Below are 23485 nucleotides of genomic sequence, written 5' to 3'. Positions count from 1 at the left end.
CCCTCCTCAAGAGGCGGTAACTAGGTCAGCCCTGTCTAGAATGGGGATTAGGTCAGCAGAGCTATGTCTTTCAGGGGTGAATATTTTTCATACCCTTGACCGACAGATATGCCGGTGTAAGTTTTAAGTGCCAACCATGCCAAAGTCAATAAAGAAAAAACCCTACACTGAGTTTGGCCTTATGCAGATTTTCCAATACTTTGCTGCATGGCAGACAGCAAACTGATACATCAGCAGGAAATGGACACAATATTGTAAGTTGATTACTGACGCATTTATTTTCCTCCAAGGGTAGACGGCACCAAGTCAGACATTTGTCAGTACAGCTGACAAGACTGTTACATTTGCTACAGACAAACTGAACAAATGACATCACTCAATTTTAGTGGTTACTGCCTCTATTTGCTGGTACACAAGAATTATATCCAAGTATCTGGACTGCTACAGAAATGTGTAAAATGTCCAAGATCTTAAATGGTTATGGCTCCTAGATTGTACATGCAACATAGTTATGATTTTATACCTGTGTGTGTAGGTGTAAATAAGCTTAACAGATTTTTAACTAAAAGGATTTTAAAACATTGGCAGAAAGCATATTGTTGGATTTTTATTCAATGTACAATAACTATTTTCCAGCATCTTAGGGTACTTAATTGCTTTGAAACAGTTTTTCCTTACCTCTTTGTGATCTTCAACTACACTGAGGAGTGTATCAATGGTATTCAAAATTCCCATTGCTGTCACTGCTTTGTCATCACTGCCTTCTTCATCTGGTCCAGTCTGAATGACTTGGTTAAATGTCATTGCCTGCACAGTAACAGTAAAATCCCAGGTAAGTGTGTCACTCAAGTAGTTTAATTAAAGAAGGTACGCTTGGTTTGAGACTCTGTACACTGAACTTTTAAGATATCGTGTGTTAAAAAAATCAGTACAGGTGAATGCCAACTATTTGAAATATCCCTCAAGATCAGAATTTTGTTTTTCCAAATTCCCATTTTCCAAAATCCCAAATTTCTCAATTCTGTCTAAAGTCATTTGAATAATCAGGGTTTATCTGTATATGAATAAAGTAGATTTGCAATTATAAATAAAGAAATAACATTTACAATACAGACCCCAGAGCTAACTCAACAGTTTACAAAAACAGAGATGACTGATTCAAAAACAGAATAGAATTAGTAGTTTTGTACCAGATAGCTAAAGTGGATTACTGTACATATATTACTAATTCACAGGAAACGGAAAAGTGAAGTTCATTATAAACCATTAAACCTAAACACAAAGGGCCTGATTTTGAGATCAGCAGCAACCTGGCCTCTGTACTTATGAAACTGCAGGTAACTTATGCTATGTGGATGTCCCAAGAACACAACAGGAAATTTTCAGATGCAACTAATTTAGCCTAAAACATCTAACTATTGGCACCCACAATTTACTACCAAAAACTGCTTCTAAATTTCTGTTTTAATAACTTTAGTAATGAGGTCAGTAAGACTTTTTACTCTAATCTGATTCTGAAGTGTGCTGTGAAGGGTTATCATGGCTAAAATCAGGATTACTATTTCTCTATGGAAGACATTTGCTTATTGTGCTAAGAACACAGCAGCTTCTGAACACAAGGTATGCGAAACATCTGCATTAACGGGTTTAAATGGGCTGGTCTAAAATCAGCTGGCAAATGACAAACCATCTTGAATATAAGGAACAAAATCCCTCATGTTGAACAAACTTCCCACGTGCAAAGTGACCAAACAGGCTTACCAAATGCTGGGTCATTTCTACTGCAATGGGAGTAACCTCTTCACTATATTCACAGATCATTTTCTGAATCACATTGGTAAGATCATCATTTTCAGTCTCTCTTATAATATGAAGCAGAGCTTGCATTACAGGTCTAATGAATGGTGTAATATATTCCTTAGCTGCAAAGTAAGTAGAAATAAAACACCAATTATGTTGATTCTTACATTCTTGTTATAAAAATCCTTGTATCAGTTTAAGAAAACCAGAAATTCACACTTTAATACTACTGAAATATTTGACATGTAATAGCCTACATATATTTTTTACACAACTAAAGCCAACAGAGAGACAAAGTGTATCAACAAAGTACTATGAAACACTTCATATTAAATTTTGTATACAGCAAAAAACTGTTAACAAATAACTATTACAAGACTCCAAATAGCAGCTGGGAATTCAGCAATACAGCAATTATATGTTACAGGTTATGTTTCTTTCTAAGCTTGCTGAGCCACAACAGAAGTTTCCTTGTCCAAAAATTACTTATGTCAAGCACTCCACTTGTTCTAACTACAGCTGGCAAATTACCATGAATAGAAATGGTAATATAAAACGAATCTCCCAGAAGGTAATTACGATACTAGTACATTAGTGCTTAGCCCATGAAAATAGTGTATTATATTTTTTCTGCTTAAATTGTGTCTTCTTTAGAAATGTTACAGAGATGTTTTCTCTAACTTGAACAAAAAAAAAAAGTGTACCTTTCTCTTGATTACTGATCAAAACCTGAAGTGCTATGGCAGCTTCCACCTTCACAGGCATTTCCCTATCATCAATCAGACATCGTCTTGTGAGTTCCAGGGCTGTCTGGAGGTTCTGGTCACTCTTAAATTTAACTTCACAGAAATAATGAAGGACCCAGCAAGCCTGTGAAAAAAATGCATCTAACAACTTCAGAAAGTGGTCATTTTAACAACACTTGTGGATTGTCAGTTCTCCAAGAAAATAATGAATAATTAATTAGTACTACAGATGTTATTTATTAACTAAAATACTAAGAACTTTTACAAATGAAGATGTTTGAGAGTTTGGAGGCTGGCCAGTGGTAGGTTTGTCTTTGAGACATCACTAGACCAGTACTATGATCTCAAGTTCATCTTTGGCCACAGGTTTTGTGTGAGCAGTATGGTCTAAATGCAAAACGCAAATGGACCATACCACCAGACACAGAGGAAAAACTATGCACACAGTACTGCAGCCATTTAAAAAATTATATGTTGCTACATCTTAAGAAACTAACACTTATGATTAAAACTTGAATTTACTTTATTATAGGAGGGATGCAAATAGTTTGTCCATTTAGAGCAAGATACAATTCAGTAAAAACTGTAAGCTATTCAATTGTAGATCAACAAGTGAATAAAAGTAAACCTTATACATTCTTACCCGTGCTCTCATATAGCCCAGCTCACTGCTGAAGAGAGGGAACACATGATTCTGCAACATGTACTCCATCTGATCTTTGTATATCTTCTTCTGCAAGAATATTAAGGCAATTACATCAGTTGGTATTTTTAAATAAAAGCCAGAAGCGGGAGAAAAAAATTGAGTTATTGTTAATCTTATTTTATACATAAAAGTGTAAATAAGGAGACAGTGTGATGTCTCAACATACCACAAAAGAAAAAACAGACTTTTTACCCTTCTTAGCCCGTCTGTCACTTTGTGGCATGGTTTGCTATCTATTCACTATCACAACCAACAAGACCAATTAAGAGCAATGATTCATGGTGCAGTATTTTTTTTAAACAAACAATCTCTTATCTTTGGCTCACTAAGGCTTCTTTATTTTGCAGTTTCTATCTCTATTTTACACCGAAGATAAACTACCTATGACAAGGACGAAAGGGCAACCACCTCAAAAGATGGATCAGTTAAAACCAAATTAAGAGAAATCAGCTTCTTCCACGTCATCCTCTGCTACCGTAAGCAAACAAGGTTGCTAAACCTGTTACACAACTAGTTTTATACAAGAAAATGAAGCCTAAATCAGTAGGCTCTCTCTGATCAAACAAATTTTCTGACATGAACAACCAGGAATTTGATCATCAAGTGGAACTGAAGAACCTATGTAGCAATTTACTGCTTATCAAAGGGCAGCACAGCAGTTCCAAGAACCTAAAATAAGTCTCATGAAATAATTTATAATGAATGTTGTCAGAGAGTCATTCAGTTATCCACATTCCTTTGTTGTCAATACACCAGAACTATATGTGTATGTTTCTGAAGTCTAGCTTCTTGCAAGAGATTTGTATAATGAAGTCTGCAACTGTTCAAGAGCCAAATAATTAAGCTCCACCATGGAAGAGTTGTACCATGACATCTAAACCAAAATTTAGAGAGCTAATCTCGATTATTCCAATACTGGGTTGGGTGTAGAGGGGATGGGTAGAAAAGGAGAAGGAAACAGAACCAGAAAACCCACTAGAAATCAGTACTTACTTTTAGGAGAATTTCAGCCAAGGAACCAATCATATGTAGAGCACCATCTTTCTTACGGGGATCAGCATTTGGCTCTGTGAGGATCTGATAACAAAAGCCCATGGTCTTCTGCAGGACCTAGTTTGATAAGGGCTTTGTGTTAGTAAAAATAGTTCAGTCAGTCTTCTAAAATACCATTGTCAGGTCTCTAAAATACTCTCATTGTTAAAATGTATTTCATTTTTTCTTCAAAAGACTGGGTTTAGGCATTGCTTTTTGCCATCACTAAAACACCATGTTGATTTATGACTCCTGGGTGTATTAGCAAATATGGCTATCCAGCCTCAAGAAGTAAATTCATACCAACAGATGAGTACCAAAAAAAACTTCTAGAAAACAATTGGATTATTGTGACATTATGGTTCCTATGTATTAAGCAGGAAGATTTACAACCACCTTAATAGATTCTTATCTTTTGTTTCAAATATCTCAGCAAGTTGCGCAGAAAATATCAAATAAGACTATTTGGTTTGTTTACTCCAAAGCTAATCCTTAAACAGCTTACCTCTTTTCTTTTACTACATGCTGTAAACAACAATGTCTGAGCAGCAGTTGTAGGAGAAATGAAGTCTTCAAACACATCTATTAAATAAATTTAATAGTCTATAAATTTTTGTCCATTAATGCAGTTCATAATGTTAAAATAAATTAAGGATCTAATGTAAAATAAGAGCAACAGTATTCAGACATGTGTCACCCAGCTGTGCCTTGATATTACAAGCATTTCAACGCAGCTCTCATATAAGAAAATTAAACTTTGAAATGACAAGACGAGACAGGACTTGAGTTTTCTGGCACAGAAACATTCCACCCTTTGTCAGCATGATGTCAAATTTTTGCGACTGTAAGATCCCCGGGGCCAGGACTTTCTCTTATATCTGCAAAAGATCTAACACACTAATTACACTGGGAAAATATTTTTTAGTTGTAATAGGAGGCAAAACTGGGAGAGCTGAAAACAAACTAGGTCTTTAATTCTCTTCTTATTCAACCTTCTTCAGAGGCTTTCAGAACCCTTGTCAATAGCCATATGGTTTGCATTTTGGGGTTTAGCCCATAGGGCAAAGAATATCCCATGGGGATCCTAGGCAGCCTAAAGTCCTAAGTGTATCAAAAAGCCTTCATGAAGGTCCAATTCCTTCACTTTCACACCCCTCTTGAACAGGCTACAAAGACTTTTAGAACACTTCAAAAGACAATGAAGAGCCAGTGGAAAACATCATAAAAATGAACAGAACACCCAAAACTTCCATGGCTATATTAGTCTCTATATGGGTACATCTATTTCGAATTATGCCTTGTGTAAAGCATTACTGGACCTTGTAATAAGAAATTTTGGCACATGGTAAAGATCAGCATCTGAAAAGTAGCTACTGTATATAAGCCATACATGCTTTTAATTATTAAATTTAACTGCATTTTTAAAGAAAAACAAAAAACAGCATTAGCCAATCTAAACAACCTTCTGTAATTTTAAAACTTAGCTCTTTTACAGCTATGAAGAAGTTATTGCGCCACCATATAAACATGTTGTGTTCACACACACACGTTGTTCACCTACAGTGAGAACCAAGATAGCTGCATTTAAGGTATCTGTAGCCATGTTGACAAGCACTGATCTATTACCTCACTTAAGAAAAGTGCACTACACTTAAACAAAAACAAAAAAAACCAAAAAACCCTAGTTACCTCTATTTTCACAATGCACTTCTTAAAATACTGGCTTCATTTGGCATTATATTTTTTAATGTGTATGTAAATTTTAAAATTCTCACCAAACTTCATACGTATGTATTCATATGGGTCTTCTTGCCACAGCTCCTCATCAGCATCTGTATAGCACATCAGTGGAAATATAACATCTTGGATAATTCCCTGCAATTAAAGTGTGACAAAAAAAGGACGTAACCTATTAAATCAATCATCATTTGCTTTCTTCTATTGAAAAAATTTAAAATTTTCTCTTACATCAATTTTAGATATGGGATGGATTATACGGTCATAACAGATAAAAGCCAACTGCTTCCAATTAAAGGACGACCTGCAATGCAATGCAAGCCATTGTGTTTGCTTTGGGTAATGGAGTATTGAGCTGGTAAAGGTGGCATAAATTTTGTTGCTGGCATTAACTCTGAATTTGTGTGGTGTTGCATTGTATGTACAATTCTTGATCCATTAAGAATACAATAGTTTAACTATTAGGCTCAGTATGCTAAAGGGCTGCTGATGAAACTGCATGACTGTTTTGGGATCTTATTTATATTGTGAGGGCTTATTTAAAGCCGTTTCCATTTGGATGTCTTAGTTCACACCATTGTATTAAGTCATTATGATACTAATACAAATGCACTCTATGTTTTACATTTTAAAAGAGCGTCCAAGTCCACGATAAGGAGCATCAACCAATCTGGGTTTTAGCCTTTAGTGGGGCTGCAATCCTGCAAAGACACATGCTTGAAATCAATGGGACTATTCACAAGCCTAAAGTAGAAGTCTTTGCAGGACTGGGGCCTAAATATTGCAAATGTTTTTGTTTCATTCAGAGAAAATGAATATTTCAACTATGTTAATGTAACAAGATGTGCTTCCCCAGAGCAGACCTGAAAGCTCAATAAACAATTTATAATACAAGCTCATACACCTTAAATTCTAGTAGGGATAGAGAGTTTATAAACAAACTGACTTATACATAGTAATTTGTTTATTTAGATGCTATTCCCAGAAAATGTTTTACTTGAATATGGGGCTTCAGATTCTTCCAGGTCACAGCATGTGACACTCCTTGATTGATGTAGTTCAGTGTTTGCTGAAGAACTCTAGGAGCCATGTACTGCTTTTCCTTGTACTGATACAGCACCTTCAGCAACACCTGTGAAAATCAAGTCTCATTAACAGCTTCTAGAAATCTGAACACCTTACCAGTAACCAAGAAGCCATTTAATCCGCAGGACCGCCCGCAAAAAGCCCCTCACAGTCTTGCAAATGTAAACAGATTTTTACTACACTACAATAGTGTTGACTAGTCTAAGTTAACATATGACGGGTTCCTCTGGTCTGTGCCACGTCCAATTCTTCAACACAAGTTTAGTTAATTTGCTCAGGTAATTTTTATAGTGTTCATGAGAGATGGTGGACTGACAGCCCTGGAGACTGCAGTCCTTTATTTAACCAAACAGGTATGGCTCATGCAGCAATAGTGCAAGTTCTCCACACTCCACCATCAGAAAATGCCTCCTGGGAAAGGAGAGAAGATGGGCCTCAGAACTGTCTGGGTAACAGTGACTCATGCTAACTCTACCCACCACCACAACACAGGATGATGGGTCCTTTCTCCCCTCAGATAAGGAAGTTAATGAGCACCACTGACATTCATCTTGCAATTCTTTTTGCAGACCCAGCTGCTGCACTGCTTGGCCTGCCAAACTGCTTAGCCTCCTTGGCTGGGGCCTTCCAGCTGTTTGCTGCTTCATGTTTGAATTTAATATGGCATTATGGAGGTGTATCAGTCACCTCATATAACATACATGTATAATAAAACCCTTAATTCAAAACACAACATGCAACAGAGAGGGTAGAGGGCTGGCTCCATTTTCCTTCTCGTATGCCTCCTGGCCCTATTTTTCTAAGGGGATAGGGCTCTTCCAGGTAAGTCTAGCAATTTAAATTCTGTCAAGCCAAGGGCTGACTGCAAACCAGAACTTGGATCCACTGCATTAATTATTGGTATTTAATCTCCAAGTGATTGGACGAGTCTGGGGACCAACATCCTGCAAAATTTCCCTGCAGCTCAGCCCAAGCCTGTAATACCACAATTGTTCTGAAAGAAGCAACTGGTGGGACTAAAGGGAGAAGTCAAATTCAGTCTCTATGCTTAGTTGATGTTTTGTCTCTTTGATAAGACTGAAAAACTGATTAAAAGAAAAGTATCCACTGGGAAAATGTCATTCACATCTATCAATCCTCCGAAACCTTACCAGTAGTGAAATATGGATGAAGACGAGATCCAATTATTTTGAAAAATAATTCAGTTTAAAAAAAAAAAATCTATACATGAGATTACAAAGTTGCCTTAGACTGTCAGAGGAGTTTAACTAGGGATCTATCCACATATTCACGATGGACATCACTACTTTCTAAATTGTTTCATGATTTTTGCCTATGTATTAGCCTTCACTGAAATTGATTGGGCTCTGATCTATTAAGGTGTTTGAAAGCCCATTCATTACCTTAGCAGACTTGGAGATGCAGAATTTTACCCATCCCACTATAGATGGCTTATACATTGCCTTAGAAAGTAGAGTGGCATAGCACAAAGACTTTAAACACCCTAGGTTTTATAATGGCACACATGGGATGTCAGAAAAGCAATCCTTATTTGTATCAAAACTGCTGTTTACCCTCTTGTAAGCTAAATGAAGAGATACAGGATATGAAATTGAGTCTTGAGACTCACAGAAGATGAAGTTTGTTTTATGGATGAAACTTTGATCTGATACCATCATTTTCTTGAAAGTGTTGAAATTCAATTGTTTTAATTTAAGAAATATTCCTTGGAAAAGTTACAGTCATTAAGATGACTACGATGATGGTTAAAAATATATTCCATGGAAAAAACCTAACATTTCTGCATCAAGACTGAGAAATAAAGTATTTAAGAAACAGATTCTCTAAGCTCTGTTATGCCTTAAAATACAGTCTTTTTACTAAATCTGTTAATTAAACAATAGAGTTGGAATGTCTTATACAGCCTTATATATACAGTAAGTTACAGTACACATTCAGAATTGACTTGATTTTTAAGGCCTAATGTAAAAAGCTACAAAACAAGCCAAGTTGGGGGGGGAAGAAGGGGAAGGAAATCACTTCAGTAGTTAAAGATATTTTATGCTTAGTGATATTTAACCTATGAATGTGAAATAGGCTCCAATGTTCAAAATCATTCTACTTTTGTAGTATTCTAAAATATATTCCAAACTACCGACTTTGAGCACAACTAAAGGCTAAACAACATAAATAAATTGTTGAGATATAAGCCAAGTCAAGAGTACATATCCTGTAATGTTATTTCCTGCATGTAAGGTTGCATCAGAAATTCCAGTTTGTATTATATATTGTATTTGACAATGAGTAGATATCAAGAGACCATACTATAGAAGGCAAAGCATAAGGGACCAGTGTTAAAACTTTCAACCTTCCGCATTTCCTGATTTCAGAGAGCTTAGGTTTTTTTAGCATTAGTTAGCATTAAATTATACAATTTTGCATTGAATTCCCTTAAAGATTATCAGTACTGATAGTAAGTTCCTTTATCTAGCTATTAAATTCTGTCATCTCTAACTATGGGCTCATGTACACAGCCTTTTCAAAAATTTAAATTGATCAAACAACTTATATGTTTACTACTTGATAAAGTTTCCCCCTTTAAATACTTAAAACTATTGAAACAATTTCCTTTACACTTGATTTGAACTTGGTTTGTTTTGTAGATATTTAAATCTAAGGAATATAGTAAGTCAATGCAGCCATTTGAGTTATGAGTACACAGTATATGGAGAAAATTTTTTTAAAATAAACCTTATAACTCAAACACACATCCAGAACTCAGAAGCAGCTGAATATATTTTACTCAAACTCTCCACAAAACTTCACCTTTGGTCCGAGATCAAGCTTGAACATTTTTAGTTCAAATTAAATTTAAATTACCAGCAACCGAAATAGGGGAATAAAATCAAAATTGGAATTCCATCATAATTACACTGTGTGCTATGCATGAGCACATACATGCGTAAAGAGATATGGTTGCAGTGATTAGAATATAAGATGATTTCTTGTTAAACCAGTTTAAGTTCTGTGTTGGATAACAGTATCTCTGAGGATTCCTTGAAGCTGGTACATATGAATAAGAAATCAGCTTTCCCTTGCTGCTCTTATCAAATGAGCAATAGCTGAAACCTGGACAAGAGTGTTTGTTTGTTTTTTAAGTTGAGGGAAAGGCCATCCAGTACAATTCTCGGATATTACTTAGTTTCACATCTTTATAGTAATTCCTTTGTTATTCCCTCAATGTTTGAATTTGAACAATAAAATACAATAAATTGTGAAGATTTTCTATGAGCCAGAATACTGTGCGAATACTCTTGATCACCTCTTTCCTCACCCTCCTAACAGTAAGACTATGCCTATTTGAGTATTATCATTGGACTCACCCCTAATTCATCAGCGGAGCAGTCCAAGATTCACAGGTGTCTCAGACAGTGAAGATAATTCCAAGTAATTGATTTTGTCCCTCCCAAATGTTCTAGATTATTTTTGTTAGACGTGGGAATGCACATAATGTGTATAAATGTTTTTTTTGGCCAGGTTTAAGAAAGTTCATCCAGATCTACTTCTGGAAAAGATTATTAGTTTTCTTTTTCTTGGATGTTAACATCTGTAACCAAGTTCCTGAATTTCCTAGTTACAGGAGCTCCACTTCCCCACTTTATTTCAGCATAACATAATCAATTGGCTCTGGTGTTCATTTGTTCTTTGATACCAAATGTGGTAGGATAAAAGTTATATTCTGCTCTGCCCATTTCAATACAGATGGTTCAACCTTGACAGCTCAAATGACACCAATGGCATTATTGAAAACCTGTTTGCTTTTGACATTACTTATCATACTTTCCAAAGCTAATCAAATTGGTCTCAGCATCAGCCAGCTGATAGACTTATCAGACCACTTGTCCTGTGCTACGTGGGTTCTGGAATGTACTCCCCAGGTAAGTGATCTGTTTCAAGTCTTCCCAGTTCAGCATTTTCTGGAAGAAGTTATGTTTTGTTCCCCGCCACCCTCGTGGTAAGATAATCTCTTACCACTTGCTGTACATTCACTGTGCTGTTTAAGCTGTTTAGAAGAAGGAAGAGTGCAGAAACTTCATTTCTGTATGAAATTAGTACAACTAATAGCTTCACCAAGCAGTCAGAGTGACATGACGTGTCCAAAAATTTAGTGGTGGATAACCTTCAGATTACTATTCAAATAAAATCCTGGGTCTATGATCACATCCAGATAATGGATCCTTGGTGCTGGAGCTATATGATTCTTCCCATTTATCATTTGTTTTGAGAGATCCCTTCTTTCTTCTGGGAAACCCATCAGGAGATAGTAATGGGAGGAGCAGACATGTACTCTACTCCTTTCAAACAGTAATTAGGACCCTTCTGAAAATTCATGGAGATATGACCAAGGGAGCCTCATATTGGCAATCAGTGATATTTTGTAACCCAAACAGAAATATAGGAGATGGCTCTTCAACGAAGGAAGGAGCAAGCCTACAGTCACCAAGAACACCTTCAGTGATTTTGTGCCAAATCTGCACTTGAACAATTTGTAATCCCACAGTGTGTATTTACTCCCCATTTCTCTTTGATAAAAACAGAGTGCACGACAGAGTGTCAGTGGAACTCTTGAGCCTGTCCTCATGCGTCAGAAATTGCTTATTATTTTCTTGTGTTTCAGAGGGTCTTTTGATTTTGCAATTAAAGAAATGTTATAAGAATTTTTTCCACCATGCAGTTGAGGGATCAATTTCCTTGCGCACATGCCTAAGGCTGACCTCCACCGCTGTGCAAAAAGTCAGAGTTTTGAATAGCGTGGGTTCCGTGTCACGTGTTGGGTTTGATGTCTGCAAACAATCTGTTGGAATAGTATATTCTGGACTTTCCTATTTTTATGTATATATACACACACACACACACACACGTGCGCGCACGCATACACCATCTTCCAAAATGTGTGTCCTTCCTGAGAATCTGATCAAAATAACTCCATTTCTATGTAACTTCATATTGTAGAGAGAGGAGAGGTTTCTATGAGTTCAAAAATCCTGCCCCTCAAGAATTTTCCTTTAAAGACCTGAACCATAGTTGTTTCCTGGATAACACAATCACAGACAGAGAAACTGTGATTCTAGGCAAGTCTAAGAAGTGCACCTGAAAAAATATTCTCTACCTAACAGTATCAACTTGTAACTTTTGAAGACATTTTTCCATGCAATCAACTGCCTAGACTAAAATTATCGGGCAGGGGGGGAGCCATCCAGGCTTCATAACTCCTCCTTAGGATGGACAATCTTGGTACTTGGCTCCTTAGGTCGTATTTACCTTCAGATAGCACATTAGCACCTCTATAAGGAGTTACTGCCAAATCCACTTTAGGGAGAGAATTAAATCTTGCCTTTCTAAACTGCACTGAATATTGAGAGAAGGTAGGTGAGGTAGTATCTTTTACTGGACCAACCTTTGTTGATGAGAGAGATTTCAAGCCACACAGAGCTCTTTTTCAGTTCTGGGAAAGGTACTTGGAGCATCATAGCAGAATGCAAGGTGCAACAGCCTGTTTAGCATAAATAGTTAGCACATACTGTATGGGACCACTGAAGGTTGTGGACTGTTAACACCTCTGCAGAACTTCATGAGTATTCAAGTGTGGTCATACCATGGATTTATGTATTGGCATTTATGTTGTAATAAGCCATAAATCCAGTGCCCCTGCTCAGTCCTGAGAGCTGAGGCTCTAGGACCCTGTCAGTTGGGAGGGTCCCAGAACTTGGGCTGCAGCCTGAGCCTGAACATCTTCACTGCAATTAAACACCCCTTTAGCCTAAGCCCAAGTCAGTGTCATGGGCCTAACTGCGGTACAGTGTACTTCAACAGATTACACAAGCAACATACGATATTTCTTAAGAAGTGAACACTAGATTGTTTCAGTTGATAACTAAGTGTAAGTATTTCCTGCATATTCCCTGATAGCATCAGGTTAATGCAAAATGTTTTGAAAAGAGTCATATCCTTCGAAAAGATGGGGGAAGGAAAAAATTATTGCTAAGTGTCACAGTTACTCTAATACCCCAGGTTCAAGCATTTCTTACCTGTTGGACACCAACAGCAAATGCCTTTAGGAACACTTCAGCAAATTCATTGTACTCCTTGGAAACATTACCAGGGCTTCCATACCTAGAATTAAAAGTGAAAAATTCAAGTATGAAGAAATATTTTGCTGAATTTCATATTAGAAGTTAGGTTTTTTTCAATTTGACGGCACGGGAAGAACAACTACCTCTCAAAAAGTCTAGCCAAGATGTGCAAAGCCCATTTCTTGGATTTCCACCAAGGCAATTCTGGTCTATCATCTTCATCAACTTGAAGAGTTTCCTTTAGGAAGAAAGATTAAATTTGTTGAATATTGCTGAAATGTCTTTTTTTTTTTTTAATTGCTTTTCTTTTTGCACTATTAGCTATGTAAACACGCTTCCAGATCAACAGAAATATCAGATCTAAAAATATGAATTAAAAAAAGCCCACAATAAAAAGGTAATGTATAAATGTTCAAATACAACTTTCCTTTGTAAAAAGCCAACATAGTTACAATACAACTTACAAGTTGCTGTTTTGTCTATAAAGAAAGGGTAATATTTTAAACTTTCTCCATTTAGTCTCTGTTTAAAACCACCATATTAACCTTACAAAATCTTATTTGTCCTGCCACACATTTAGAAGATGTCTTGTAGTAAGAATAAAGAAAACAATACTGTTAACATTTTTAACCAACTTTTAAATACAGGAAATCAAATTCAGAAGCCAATTTGCAAGCCGAAAGAAAAACATACACATAAAAAAAGTACTTACAGCAGGTACATCTCTGTCCACAACCGTTTTTAGAATTTCTATCCATTCTGTCAGGTTCTGCTGATTTATCAGCTCCAGAGGTAACGTATACTATTTAAAAAGCATAAAATAGGTTCAGTATAAAGCCATTTAAAACAACCCGATCAACTGCTTGAATTATATATGTTTGAATGCTCATCTACCAAAATCTTCCTAAACATCTGCTCTACACTTGAGTACCATGAGCGGCGAGCAAAGAAGTGAGTGTGATATTGGATGGTGTTAGAGATCTTTTGCAGCCTATTCTACATCCTCAAAAACATTCTGCTTCCTTTCAATTCTGCCTTATTTAGAATTTTGCTATAGAAGATGATTTCACCATATTTAAGTTATTATATCTTTCTGAATTAGAGACAATTTTTTGCTTTGCTTAAAGTACAATAGACTGATTGGTAAATCTGGTTTTAAATTTCATTGCAAGACCACCCAACCTAATATTAGAATAATGCTCTGAACAGCATGTTAGTCCAGTTTCCTTCTGGTTAGATAAGCTCAATATAGTAACACTATAAAAGATAAATGGTTGTTTCTAGTGTTATAAAATGGCTCGTTCTCTCATAACCACTCTGACTTAATCAGGAGTGGCACTGGCAGGTTCCAGAGAGTTCAAAGATGGTAGACTCAAAAAATGTGTAACCCAATTTTAAACTAAAAAAAAAAAAAATCTATATTATTGGTGTTATGGTATACAGAATCATACCAAAAGCTTGTTACTCACACCACAGTTGAGCATTGGTGAAAAATGACTCAAATGAAACAGAATTGGTAATGTTGTTTCGAATACATTAGTACCTAGAGAGTGTAATATATTTGGGGGGGAAGTGGAAGAGAGAGCGAGAGAGAGAAGGAGGAAGTAAACCTTTAGATTAAACCTTTGCTCAAGAATACAGAAAATTTGCTTTCACCTGAACAAGAGCATAGAAGATTTTGAAGATCTGTTTCTGGATGAGGACAGACTGATCAGATGGATCAGACAGAAGCTGAATGAAACGATCTTTCAGAACAGGCAGGAAGTGCTGCATTGCTGCTATCAAGGGACTCCGCTCCTCTGGTTTCTTGTACCTTTAGGTAAGAATAAAATGCTTTACAAAGATCTTACAACTAACTTTATTGATATGAAAAGTAAGTTGTGCCTGCACAGAAGAGAGGCACATAGGCCACTGCGGCTCCTAAGGATAGATTTTAAAAACTGAGTTATATCTTACTATGGCACTCATGGGGTCATATAAAAAGCGCTATCCCAGCACAGAGCCAAACCCAAATGAAGTTAAAAAACAACTTAGCTTCCATTATTTTACTATCATTCAACACTACCGTAATGTTCTCCTGCTAACTCACTCACTTTGAATGCCACATCACATACATGCCACACAATTTTCTATGGTAAAACAAGGTCACAGTAGCAAGAAAACAGTGAGCAAAACCCATAATTTTATAGACAAGAAAGTTACAAGTAAAGATGGTCAGAAAATATCCAGCAAAACACTTTTTCACTGGAATTTGCCAAAATTGAAATATTCTGTGGATTCTGTTTGATTCTGATAGAACCACATCAATGGAGGAAGTTGTTTCCTGTAATCTCGTCTACCCAACTCCACTGAGTTGTTGAGAGCCTGGGCTTCCAGGCTTGAAGCTCCTTGATTGCCTGGTGCTTCCACGGCCTATGGATCTAGGGTAGCCAGCCAGGAGGACTTACCTGGAGCCAGGGCTCTATTCCCTTTCATGGAGTATTTCAAATTTTTTTGCATTTTGTTCCAAAGTGAAACAAAATCAAAATTCAAAACATCAAAATTCTCCACAGTGATGGGGTGTACAAACACCACACGGGATAGCAAGTGGTTAGGAGCAGCTGTGGGCTTACGCAGCTCCACCCAACCACACCTGTGATGCCTGAACAAGCTGCAGGCAGCATGTAAAAGGGGAAGCAGAGCAGCTCAGAGGGAGGAGACCAGTGGCGCTGAACTCTGGGGGCAGTGTTGCCCAGAAACTCGTTGCCTGAGCACACCTACAAAGAAAAGGCAGATGACTAACCGTGCAGGTCAGTGACTTTATATGAGATTCTTTGATTTAATCTGTGGGGAAAAGGAGGCTGGTAGGAAGTGGTCCGGGGGCAGCTACTTAACACCCGATGATGTGAAGGATCACTGCCTACTATTGTTAAGCCATAACACTACACATTGAGGGACAGATTTCAAATTTAACACATACAATTGCATGGACTGAATTTACACTTAGATACACCTGGTTTATAGCCAAACATCAGATGTTCACAAACAAATTAAGCATGTAAGGCACTAGATTGGGAGCTAGAGAATAGGATTTTAGCTGTGGCTCTGCTACAGACTTCCTATGAGAGAATGGACAATGCATACGCACAAGGGGCCCAAAGTAAGATTGCACAGACAACCTTAATTCTCGCATTTCATAACTTTTGAATTTTTGGACTTTGCAACTGTTATATATTTTTCACATGTAACACAATATCTAGATTACAAATTGTCTAGATGTCTAACAAACATTATTTCTCATGTTGTTCCTGACAAAGCCATGCTTTTATCCCCTGGACACTCTTTCCCCTATCACTAAGACTTGTGCAATCATGCCCATCTTCAACTCAGAAAGCGACTGCTTTAAAGAAACCCTAGTATTCTGATATCAAAGTTTTAATATGAAGAAAGATGGTTATGTACTGCGTTTATGGAACTAATTAGGAAAGACAACATGAGCTACTATCTCCAGATGGTGAAATATTACCAAGACTTGTTATTGAATTCAGAGATTTATATTAAATTACCTCCAATTATCAGTGTTCAGTGCAACATGCAATTCAATATTTTATACATTAACCTCCAGCACATATTCAGAAGTATATATAAAACTTACAGAAAATATATTGCTACAAATGGATAAACTTTCTATGTTTTTTGTTTGGGGAAAACTCACTCATAGTTTTTCACGAGTTGATAAAGACAAAGGAGAATTCCAAGCCAGCAAGCACTGTTATCAGACTGAAGATAAAAACCAATTTTCTCCACAACTGCAGTCCAGCGGTTAGGGTAATCATGCTTGATAATATGGTGAATGCAAGTAGTAAGCTGTACTCTGCAAATCAAACACACACATGGTTAAACAAATAACTACCTTCATTATTTTAAGAGGTTTTTTTGTGGTGATGAAATAGCTCATTTTTGGTTGAACAAATAAAACTTAACATGTAGTTCGGAAGTCTTGTTTACACACAGAGGAGTCTAATCTGGTCTTTTATTTCCCTTCTGCTTAGCATTTACTATCTTCTGAAATTTTGTAAAAGGGTTATAATAATTTAGGAATCCATTCTTCTCCAAGTACAAAAGATGTTACACAAATAAATTGCTTACATGTTGTACAATGTACAAATGAAGAATGAAAACGCTATTTTCTCTAACTGCATTAATTCTATGTTCTCCAATACATAAGAACGGCCCTACTGGGTCAGACGAAAGGTCCATCTAGCCCAATATCCTGTGTTCCGACAGTGGCCAGTGCCAGGTGCCCCAGAGGGAATGAACAGAACAAGTAATCATAAAGTGAACCAGGCCCTGTCGCTCATTCCCAGCTTCTGGCAAACAGAGGCTAGGGACACCATTCCTGTCCATCCTGGCTAATAGCCATTGACGGACCTATCCTCCATGAATTTATCTAGTTCTTTTTTGAACCCTGTTATGGTCTTGGCCTTCACAACATCCTCTGGCAAGGTGTTCCACAGGTTGACTGTGTGTTGTGTGAAGAAATACTTCCTTTTATTTGTTTTAAACCTGCTGCCTATTAATTTCATTTGGTGACTCCTAGTTCTTTGTTATGAGAAGTAGTAAACAACCCTTCCTTATCTACTTTCTCTATACCAGTCATGATTTTATAGACTTCAATCATATTTCCCCTTAGCCATCTCTTTTCCAAGCTGAAAAGTCACAATCTTATTAATCTCTCCTCACACAGAATCTGTTCCATAACACTAATAATTTTTGTTGCCCTTTTCTGAAATCTGTGTGTTACAATCCAAGACACAATGAAATTTAGTACGCAAGTGGTATTAATTTTAAAACAGTATCAAAACTATGACTACATTATAAGCAAATTAAAACTGTATACCTAATTAGTTCAGGGGAATGAATAATGGCTTCTACAATATTTTCACGAATACAATGTCTATCTTCTTCTGGGATGGAATAAGGTGGGATTTCCCCTGGTGTAGTTTCACGATCAGGCCAATACTGAGTTATCATATTCTTCAAGTAGATAACACCTGTCAGATAACAGCAAGACATCACTTGGTATCAATACAAAAGTCAGTCATTATGCAGATATGCGTATTTTTACATTTAGAAAATGCATTCCATAAATGAACTCTGACTGAATGGCCAACATTTAACATATCAGAGAGCCACCATACCTGCACACAAAAACCGCTAATCTCCCAATTTTCTGTATGGAACAAAAATTTCCCCTTCTTCAGTTATCAAGTGTGGCATCTGTAATATTTCTTAAGTCCACTATTCCCAACACTTTATTATCTTTTCAGACAATCTTTTTGAAAAATAAAGAGTATTGAAAGACATATTTCCACTTCCTGTTACGAAGAAGAATTGTGGTAACTTTTTATTAAAACCCATCTCTGAAGAAGCTTCCTTTGTAATTATTTTGAGATCAATTTTTTGGCATTTAAAAACAAGGCTAGTCAGCATTAAATCTCTATAGTCAAATATTGTTTGTATTTTAAAAGTATGATTTTATTCTATAATGTGACTATGTTTGGGCTACATGGTCTGCTTTACATTCAAGTGAATCTTGAAAGCAAATTGAGTTTCTCTACACAAAGATTATACGTTTTGACTCTTTATAGCAGATATTAGGTTGCTGACATAGATGCATGTTTCCACTAATTGACAAACATTCAAACTGCTTATGTGGCAGATTCCAGATTACTATGCTTTATGAATCTCTTTTCTTTACAAGTGCAAAAGGAAGTCCAGATTTACAAACAGTTACAGCAAAATTAAGTGAATTCTGACTACACCTGTACAACGTACCATAGGTTCTCTGCTGGTTTTCAATTAAATGTTTATATGGTGTCTAGCACCAGTATCAGAAAGGATTCAGAGAGCACGCCTTGTAAACCTATTATTTTGAATATGATAATGATGTAGTTCCTGACCTTGCCAGCTGATCTGTATGGGCACAAGAATCTGCCAGTATAAATTAGCTAGGAAAATCAGGGTTTTAGTTGAAATTATTTCTGCTGTTCTTTTCCTTATTTTCTGTAACCAGAAGTTATCCTACTTACTGCAAAAAGGATAGGAGCCACTCCCAAAGAAACAGAAAAGGATGGTGGGATAATTAGTTCCAACACAGTCAGATATGACACAATGTAAAAATAACAAGTTCAAAAGACCCAAGAACCTCCACAGTTTACTATAAGATTGTAAATATTCTCTTTAAAAAGCAGTAACACTTCATCTACCTTTTCATTTTCAATTTTTTTAATATATGTCAAAGCTTGTAGCCTTTTGATTCTGAAATTCTAAGTTCTTCCCATGTAATAATACCCTGGCAGCAAACCCCAGCCATGTGCTCTGAACCCCAGCCCTGGCTGCTGACCCCAGGTGCTGACCCGTAGTCCCAACCACACCGAAGCGGCTGTTGGCTCCAGACGCCGATCCCCAGCCCTGGCTGTGTGGCAGCATGCACTGGGCGCACAGCAGCAGGTGCTGTCTTAGGCCTTGTGGCAGCGAGCAGTGACCCCCGCAGCATTTGGTCATGCAGCTCTGGGCTCTGGCTGCGTTGCGGCCCTGAGATCCAACTCCCTGCCCGGCCATGCAGCTCCTGATCCAGGCACGAGCACTGATCCCCTCCCCGGCCGTGCAGCTCCTGCCCGCAGCTCCAGGCTCTAGCAGCAGGCACTGACCCCTGGCCGCACAGCAACAGATGCCAATCCCCGCTCCAGCCAAACAGCTGCAGGGCTCACCCCACACCCTCCTCTCTTTTGGCCCTACATCCATGCCCCCCTCCCCATCATCCCTGGACCCCACTGCCTTCCTGGCACTGCATCCACCCCTTCATCACCCCAGGCCCCTGTTGCCTCCCCCGGCCCACATCCATCCCATCACATCTCCCACTGCCAACCCCTCCCCTCATCCCCCAATCCAGGGCTTAATTTGTTCTGGGAGTTGCTGAGAAAAGTGATATTAAACATGCAAGTATCACTTCTCACAGCCTTCCAGATAGTGTCCTGTGAAACGTGATTGATATTAACCAACATTCAATAATAAAAATATTACTGTGAAGTGATATTTGTATCTGCAATAAATAAATTACAATGATGTGGATGTGTATATGTGCTATTTATTTTTTTCCCTAAACTTAATCAAGTATTTTAGGGGAAAAAAGTGTCAGTTCAGCCACCAGCAAGAGAGGCCACAAAAGAATTTGTTGCGAGAACTCCTGCTTTAGAGTACTTGCCCCTACAGAACCTGGAATTCAACTCAAGATTAGAGAGTCTCAATCAACCCTTGCTATCTAGCACAAATCCATTGGCAAAGTGTATCTGTCTCACCCACCTCTAGTGGCTGGTCCACATACTGCTACCAATTACTTCATTAGCTCATGTGGTAGAGGTCTGGGGAAATTCTGCACCACTGCACAATGCAGAATTTGCACAGAATTAGCGCAGAATTAAAGTTCTGCACAGAATTTCATTTTTTCCTGCAGAAATGGTGCTGCAGAGCTGCTGGCCACTGCCAGGGACTGCTGTACCCAGCAGAGCCTGGCTCCTCAGCTCGCAGTGCACCTGTGCAGCAGGGCTTTGGTTCCCAGGTTTGCCGGCCCCGCTTAGTCACATGGTGAGGTAGGCCCCCTCCCTGTACAGCAGCTGCGCTCTGTGAGGAGAGACAAGAGCAATACCTGGGGTCTGTAGGGAGGGGCTGCTGCTTTCTGAGAAGAGAATCTGAGGGTAAGCAGGAATAGGGACCTGCCAGAGGGACGGGGGTGTAACTCGAACTGTTCCAGGAGCAGCTGAATCTTTAAATTGTGCCTCCCATCCCCCATATCAGCAGGTACAGGTAGTCTCTACCCAGCAGGACAGTAACGAAGCTGAGTGGAGCCTGCAGCTGGGCTCTGGGGGCGAAGGGGGTGCGGGTGTCTGGGCCAGGGGCACCATGCAGCCCCTCCTGCACCCCCAAACACCCCATCCCAGTACACAGCTTCGCTTCCCTTGAGCCTGGCATTTGGGAACTTGAAATATGGTAACCCTATGGGAGCAGGGCAAGAGGTGAAAAATTACTAAAAGATCAGAGAGGCAGAGTTTTCTCCACAAGATGTGCCCAGATGGCACATGTGACACATCCAGTCTGAGGCACCCAACAAAAGCATAAACAGAGAAACAAGAACTGGGTTGTTGTAGGGATTTCTTTAACTCTCTACTCCTGGGGGAATCTTTTTGTTGTCTTTATTGTTACAGACATACTTGCTGATAGGTATTTTGAAATAAATGACCAAAATAATTGAAACTGGTGTGATTATATTGTGTTATTTTGACGAACAAAATAAACAGAATTTTAAAATATTGTGCACAGAATTTTTAATTTTTTGACATAGAATTCCCCCAAGACTAAAAGGTTCCAGCCTTGCTGAGGACCCATGTAGAGGTCAATATAGTTCCATGTGATGGAATTTCTGTGCATTGTTTTTATTTTAGTGTGCTAAAAACCAAAATAAACTTAGAAATTATTTCCAAACACTGCATTAAAAGAACATTACTGTTACAAAGGCAAGCATTCAAAAATTCAGAAAAAACAAAAAAGTCATGGTTACCGTTGCCATCTTAATTTGGCCTCTGTGTATGCATATGCATGACAGTACACTATTATACTAAATTGCATAATAAATTAAGATTATTTTTTCCACAGGACACTCATTCACTGCACAGAATGGATTGTGCTCACTAAGCTGGTAGCTTATTCAATATTTCTTTTTATCCTCATCATTCAACCAGTCTCATTTACTACATAGGCAACCTTAATTCTGGCACTGTCTAGCTTTTGAACACTTGACTTTGCAACCTTAATGTCATATTCATTTTTTTGTATGTAATGTGTATACAGTATGTAAACATTCTGAGTATAAAGAAAAAGAAAACTTGCCTGCCTGTCTCACTGGTAAATCCAGTTGCTCTGACATAGTGATCTGAAGCAGAGTTGAAACAAAGTTCACTGACTTATGAGCCTGCAAAGCAGAAGACAAAACCAAGTAAGCCAGATGTTAAAAAAGAACACTGGAAACCAATCGGCTTGCAAATAAAACTTTGAAGCTTCAGGATACATTTTCAAAAATGTCTGTGAGTACCATGTGATGCAATCATGACATCAGCAATTCAAATTATGTTGTAATATCAAGTGACAAATGAAAGCTTTCAAAACCCCTTGAGTTTGATGTATTCAGAAGATCACATGGTGGGGGGGGACATTCTTATTCTTTACTGAAGACCACATTTCCTCCCGCCCCAATGTCTGAAACAGATTTCTGTAATCAGATTTCTTTACCACAGAATAAATTATCCCCAGTTTAGGACAAATATATTACATCATGACAACACAGCTACAAGTACACTGTGTAATTAAATAACAACTTGGCATTCTGAATTAAGACAGCATGGAATGGTGACGTTAAGTCATTATTTGATCTTTTTAGCATTTGGAGATGCCAGGCTGTACATATTTTCTAACATCATATTATTCTCAGATTTTGTCCAACATTTGTCATTCATTGATCTGCTACTGTGACCTGAGGCTACGAGTATATTTGAACCAGACTAAAAACGTATTTTTAAAGATACGTATTTGTGTTTAGACAGAGCCTTTGCTTATAGATCTATATTTAACCTAATTTGCTGCCATGTTTAAAGAAAGATTTGAATATCTAATATTATATAAAATCACCCTCCATTAAATTTTTTTTAAAAATTCTACACTTTATCTAAACATTTAGGATGTGAACATCTACAGCTCAAATAGAGAAGCATAAGATTTTATAGTCTATTAATATCAGATTATGTGAGCTATAATTGCTCTCAGAAAAAGGAAATTGATAAGTTAGCTTTTTCCTAAGTAAAGGAGATGATTAATGTAATTTAAGATACAAGCAAGGAGAAATAAAGGCAATTTTCTTGTCTTACTGCATGTAAGTGCAGCTGGGCAAAGCCCACTTTGCTGTTAAAATTCCTAAAACCATTTTTCCAAAGTTTTATCTTCTTTAGCAATGCTTACAGGGGGCACTGGATGTCAAATGACTTCCCTTTACTTTGACACATGGATGATTCATCAAGGCATGAATTCATGATAGACTAATCTGAGCAGTTTGCAACTCTATTATAAACTAAGCACTACACTCTTACCACAACTGACTTTTTTTTTAACCTCACTATCAATAAATATGGCCTTCTATAACATAAAATAATTGTATT

General features: G+C 37.6%; 1 protein-coding gene and 1 non-coding gene across 8 annotated transcripts in view; both read right to left on the bottom strand.

The window, feature by feature from the left end:
* Nucleotides 1-23485, bottom strand: part of IPO7 (importin 7) — a 47608-nt gene that overhangs the window by 12247 nt on the left and 11876 nt on the right. For 6 of the 7 annotated variants that reach the window (XM_073347539.2, XM_073347541.2, XM_073347538.2 and 3 more), the window contains exons 2-16: nucleotides 22167-22248; nucleotides 18121-18274; nucleotides 16936-17094; nucleotides 14898-15054; nucleotides 13954-14043; nucleotides 13385-13479; nucleotides 13197-13281; nucleotides 7019-7153; nucleotides 6060-6159; nucleotides 4790-4866; nucleotides 4246-4362; nucleotides 3190-3279; nucleotides 2505-2670; nucleotides 1762-1922; nucleotides 679-807 (exon numbers count right to left, since the gene is read on the bottom strand). In XM_073347539.2, coding sequence (XP_073203640.1) covers nucleotides 679-807; nucleotides 1762-1922; nucleotides 2505-2670; nucleotides 3190-3279; nucleotides 4246-4362; nucleotides 4790-4866; nucleotides 6060-6159; nucleotides 7019-7153; nucleotides 13197-13281; nucleotides 13385-13479; nucleotides 13954-14043; nucleotides 14898-15054; nucleotides 16936-17094; nucleotides 18121-18274; nucleotides 22167-22248 — 1797 coding nt within the window. The remainder of the gene's footprint in view (nucleotides 1-678; nucleotides 808-1761; nucleotides 1923-2504; nucleotides 2671-3189; nucleotides 3280-4245; nucleotides 4363-4789; nucleotides 4867-6059; nucleotides 6160-7018; nucleotides 7154-13196; nucleotides 13282-13384; nucleotides 13480-13953; nucleotides 14044-14897; nucleotides 15055-16935; nucleotides 17095-18120; nucleotides 18275-22166; nucleotides 22249-23485) is intronic. The other variant, XM_073347536.2, reaches the window with a different exon arrangement.
* On the bottom strand, nucleotides 2818-2999 carry LOC140913951 (small nucleolar RNA SNORA23). Its single transcript, XR_012159714.1, has one exon. It is a non-coding gene; the product is annotated as a small nucleolar RNA SNORA23 (small nucleolar RNA).

This window comes from Lepidochelys kempii, chromosome 6 (genome assembly GCF_965140285.1).
Source record: "Lepidochelys kempii isolate rLepKem1 chromosome 6, rLepKem1.hap1, whole genome shotgun sequence".
NCBI classification, from domain to species: Eukaryota; Metazoa; Chordata; order Testudines; family Cheloniidae; genus Lepidochelys; species Lepidochelys kempii.
Note: the sequence above shows the minus strand (reverse complement) of the source record. Positions and strands in the feature narration are given on the sequence as shown.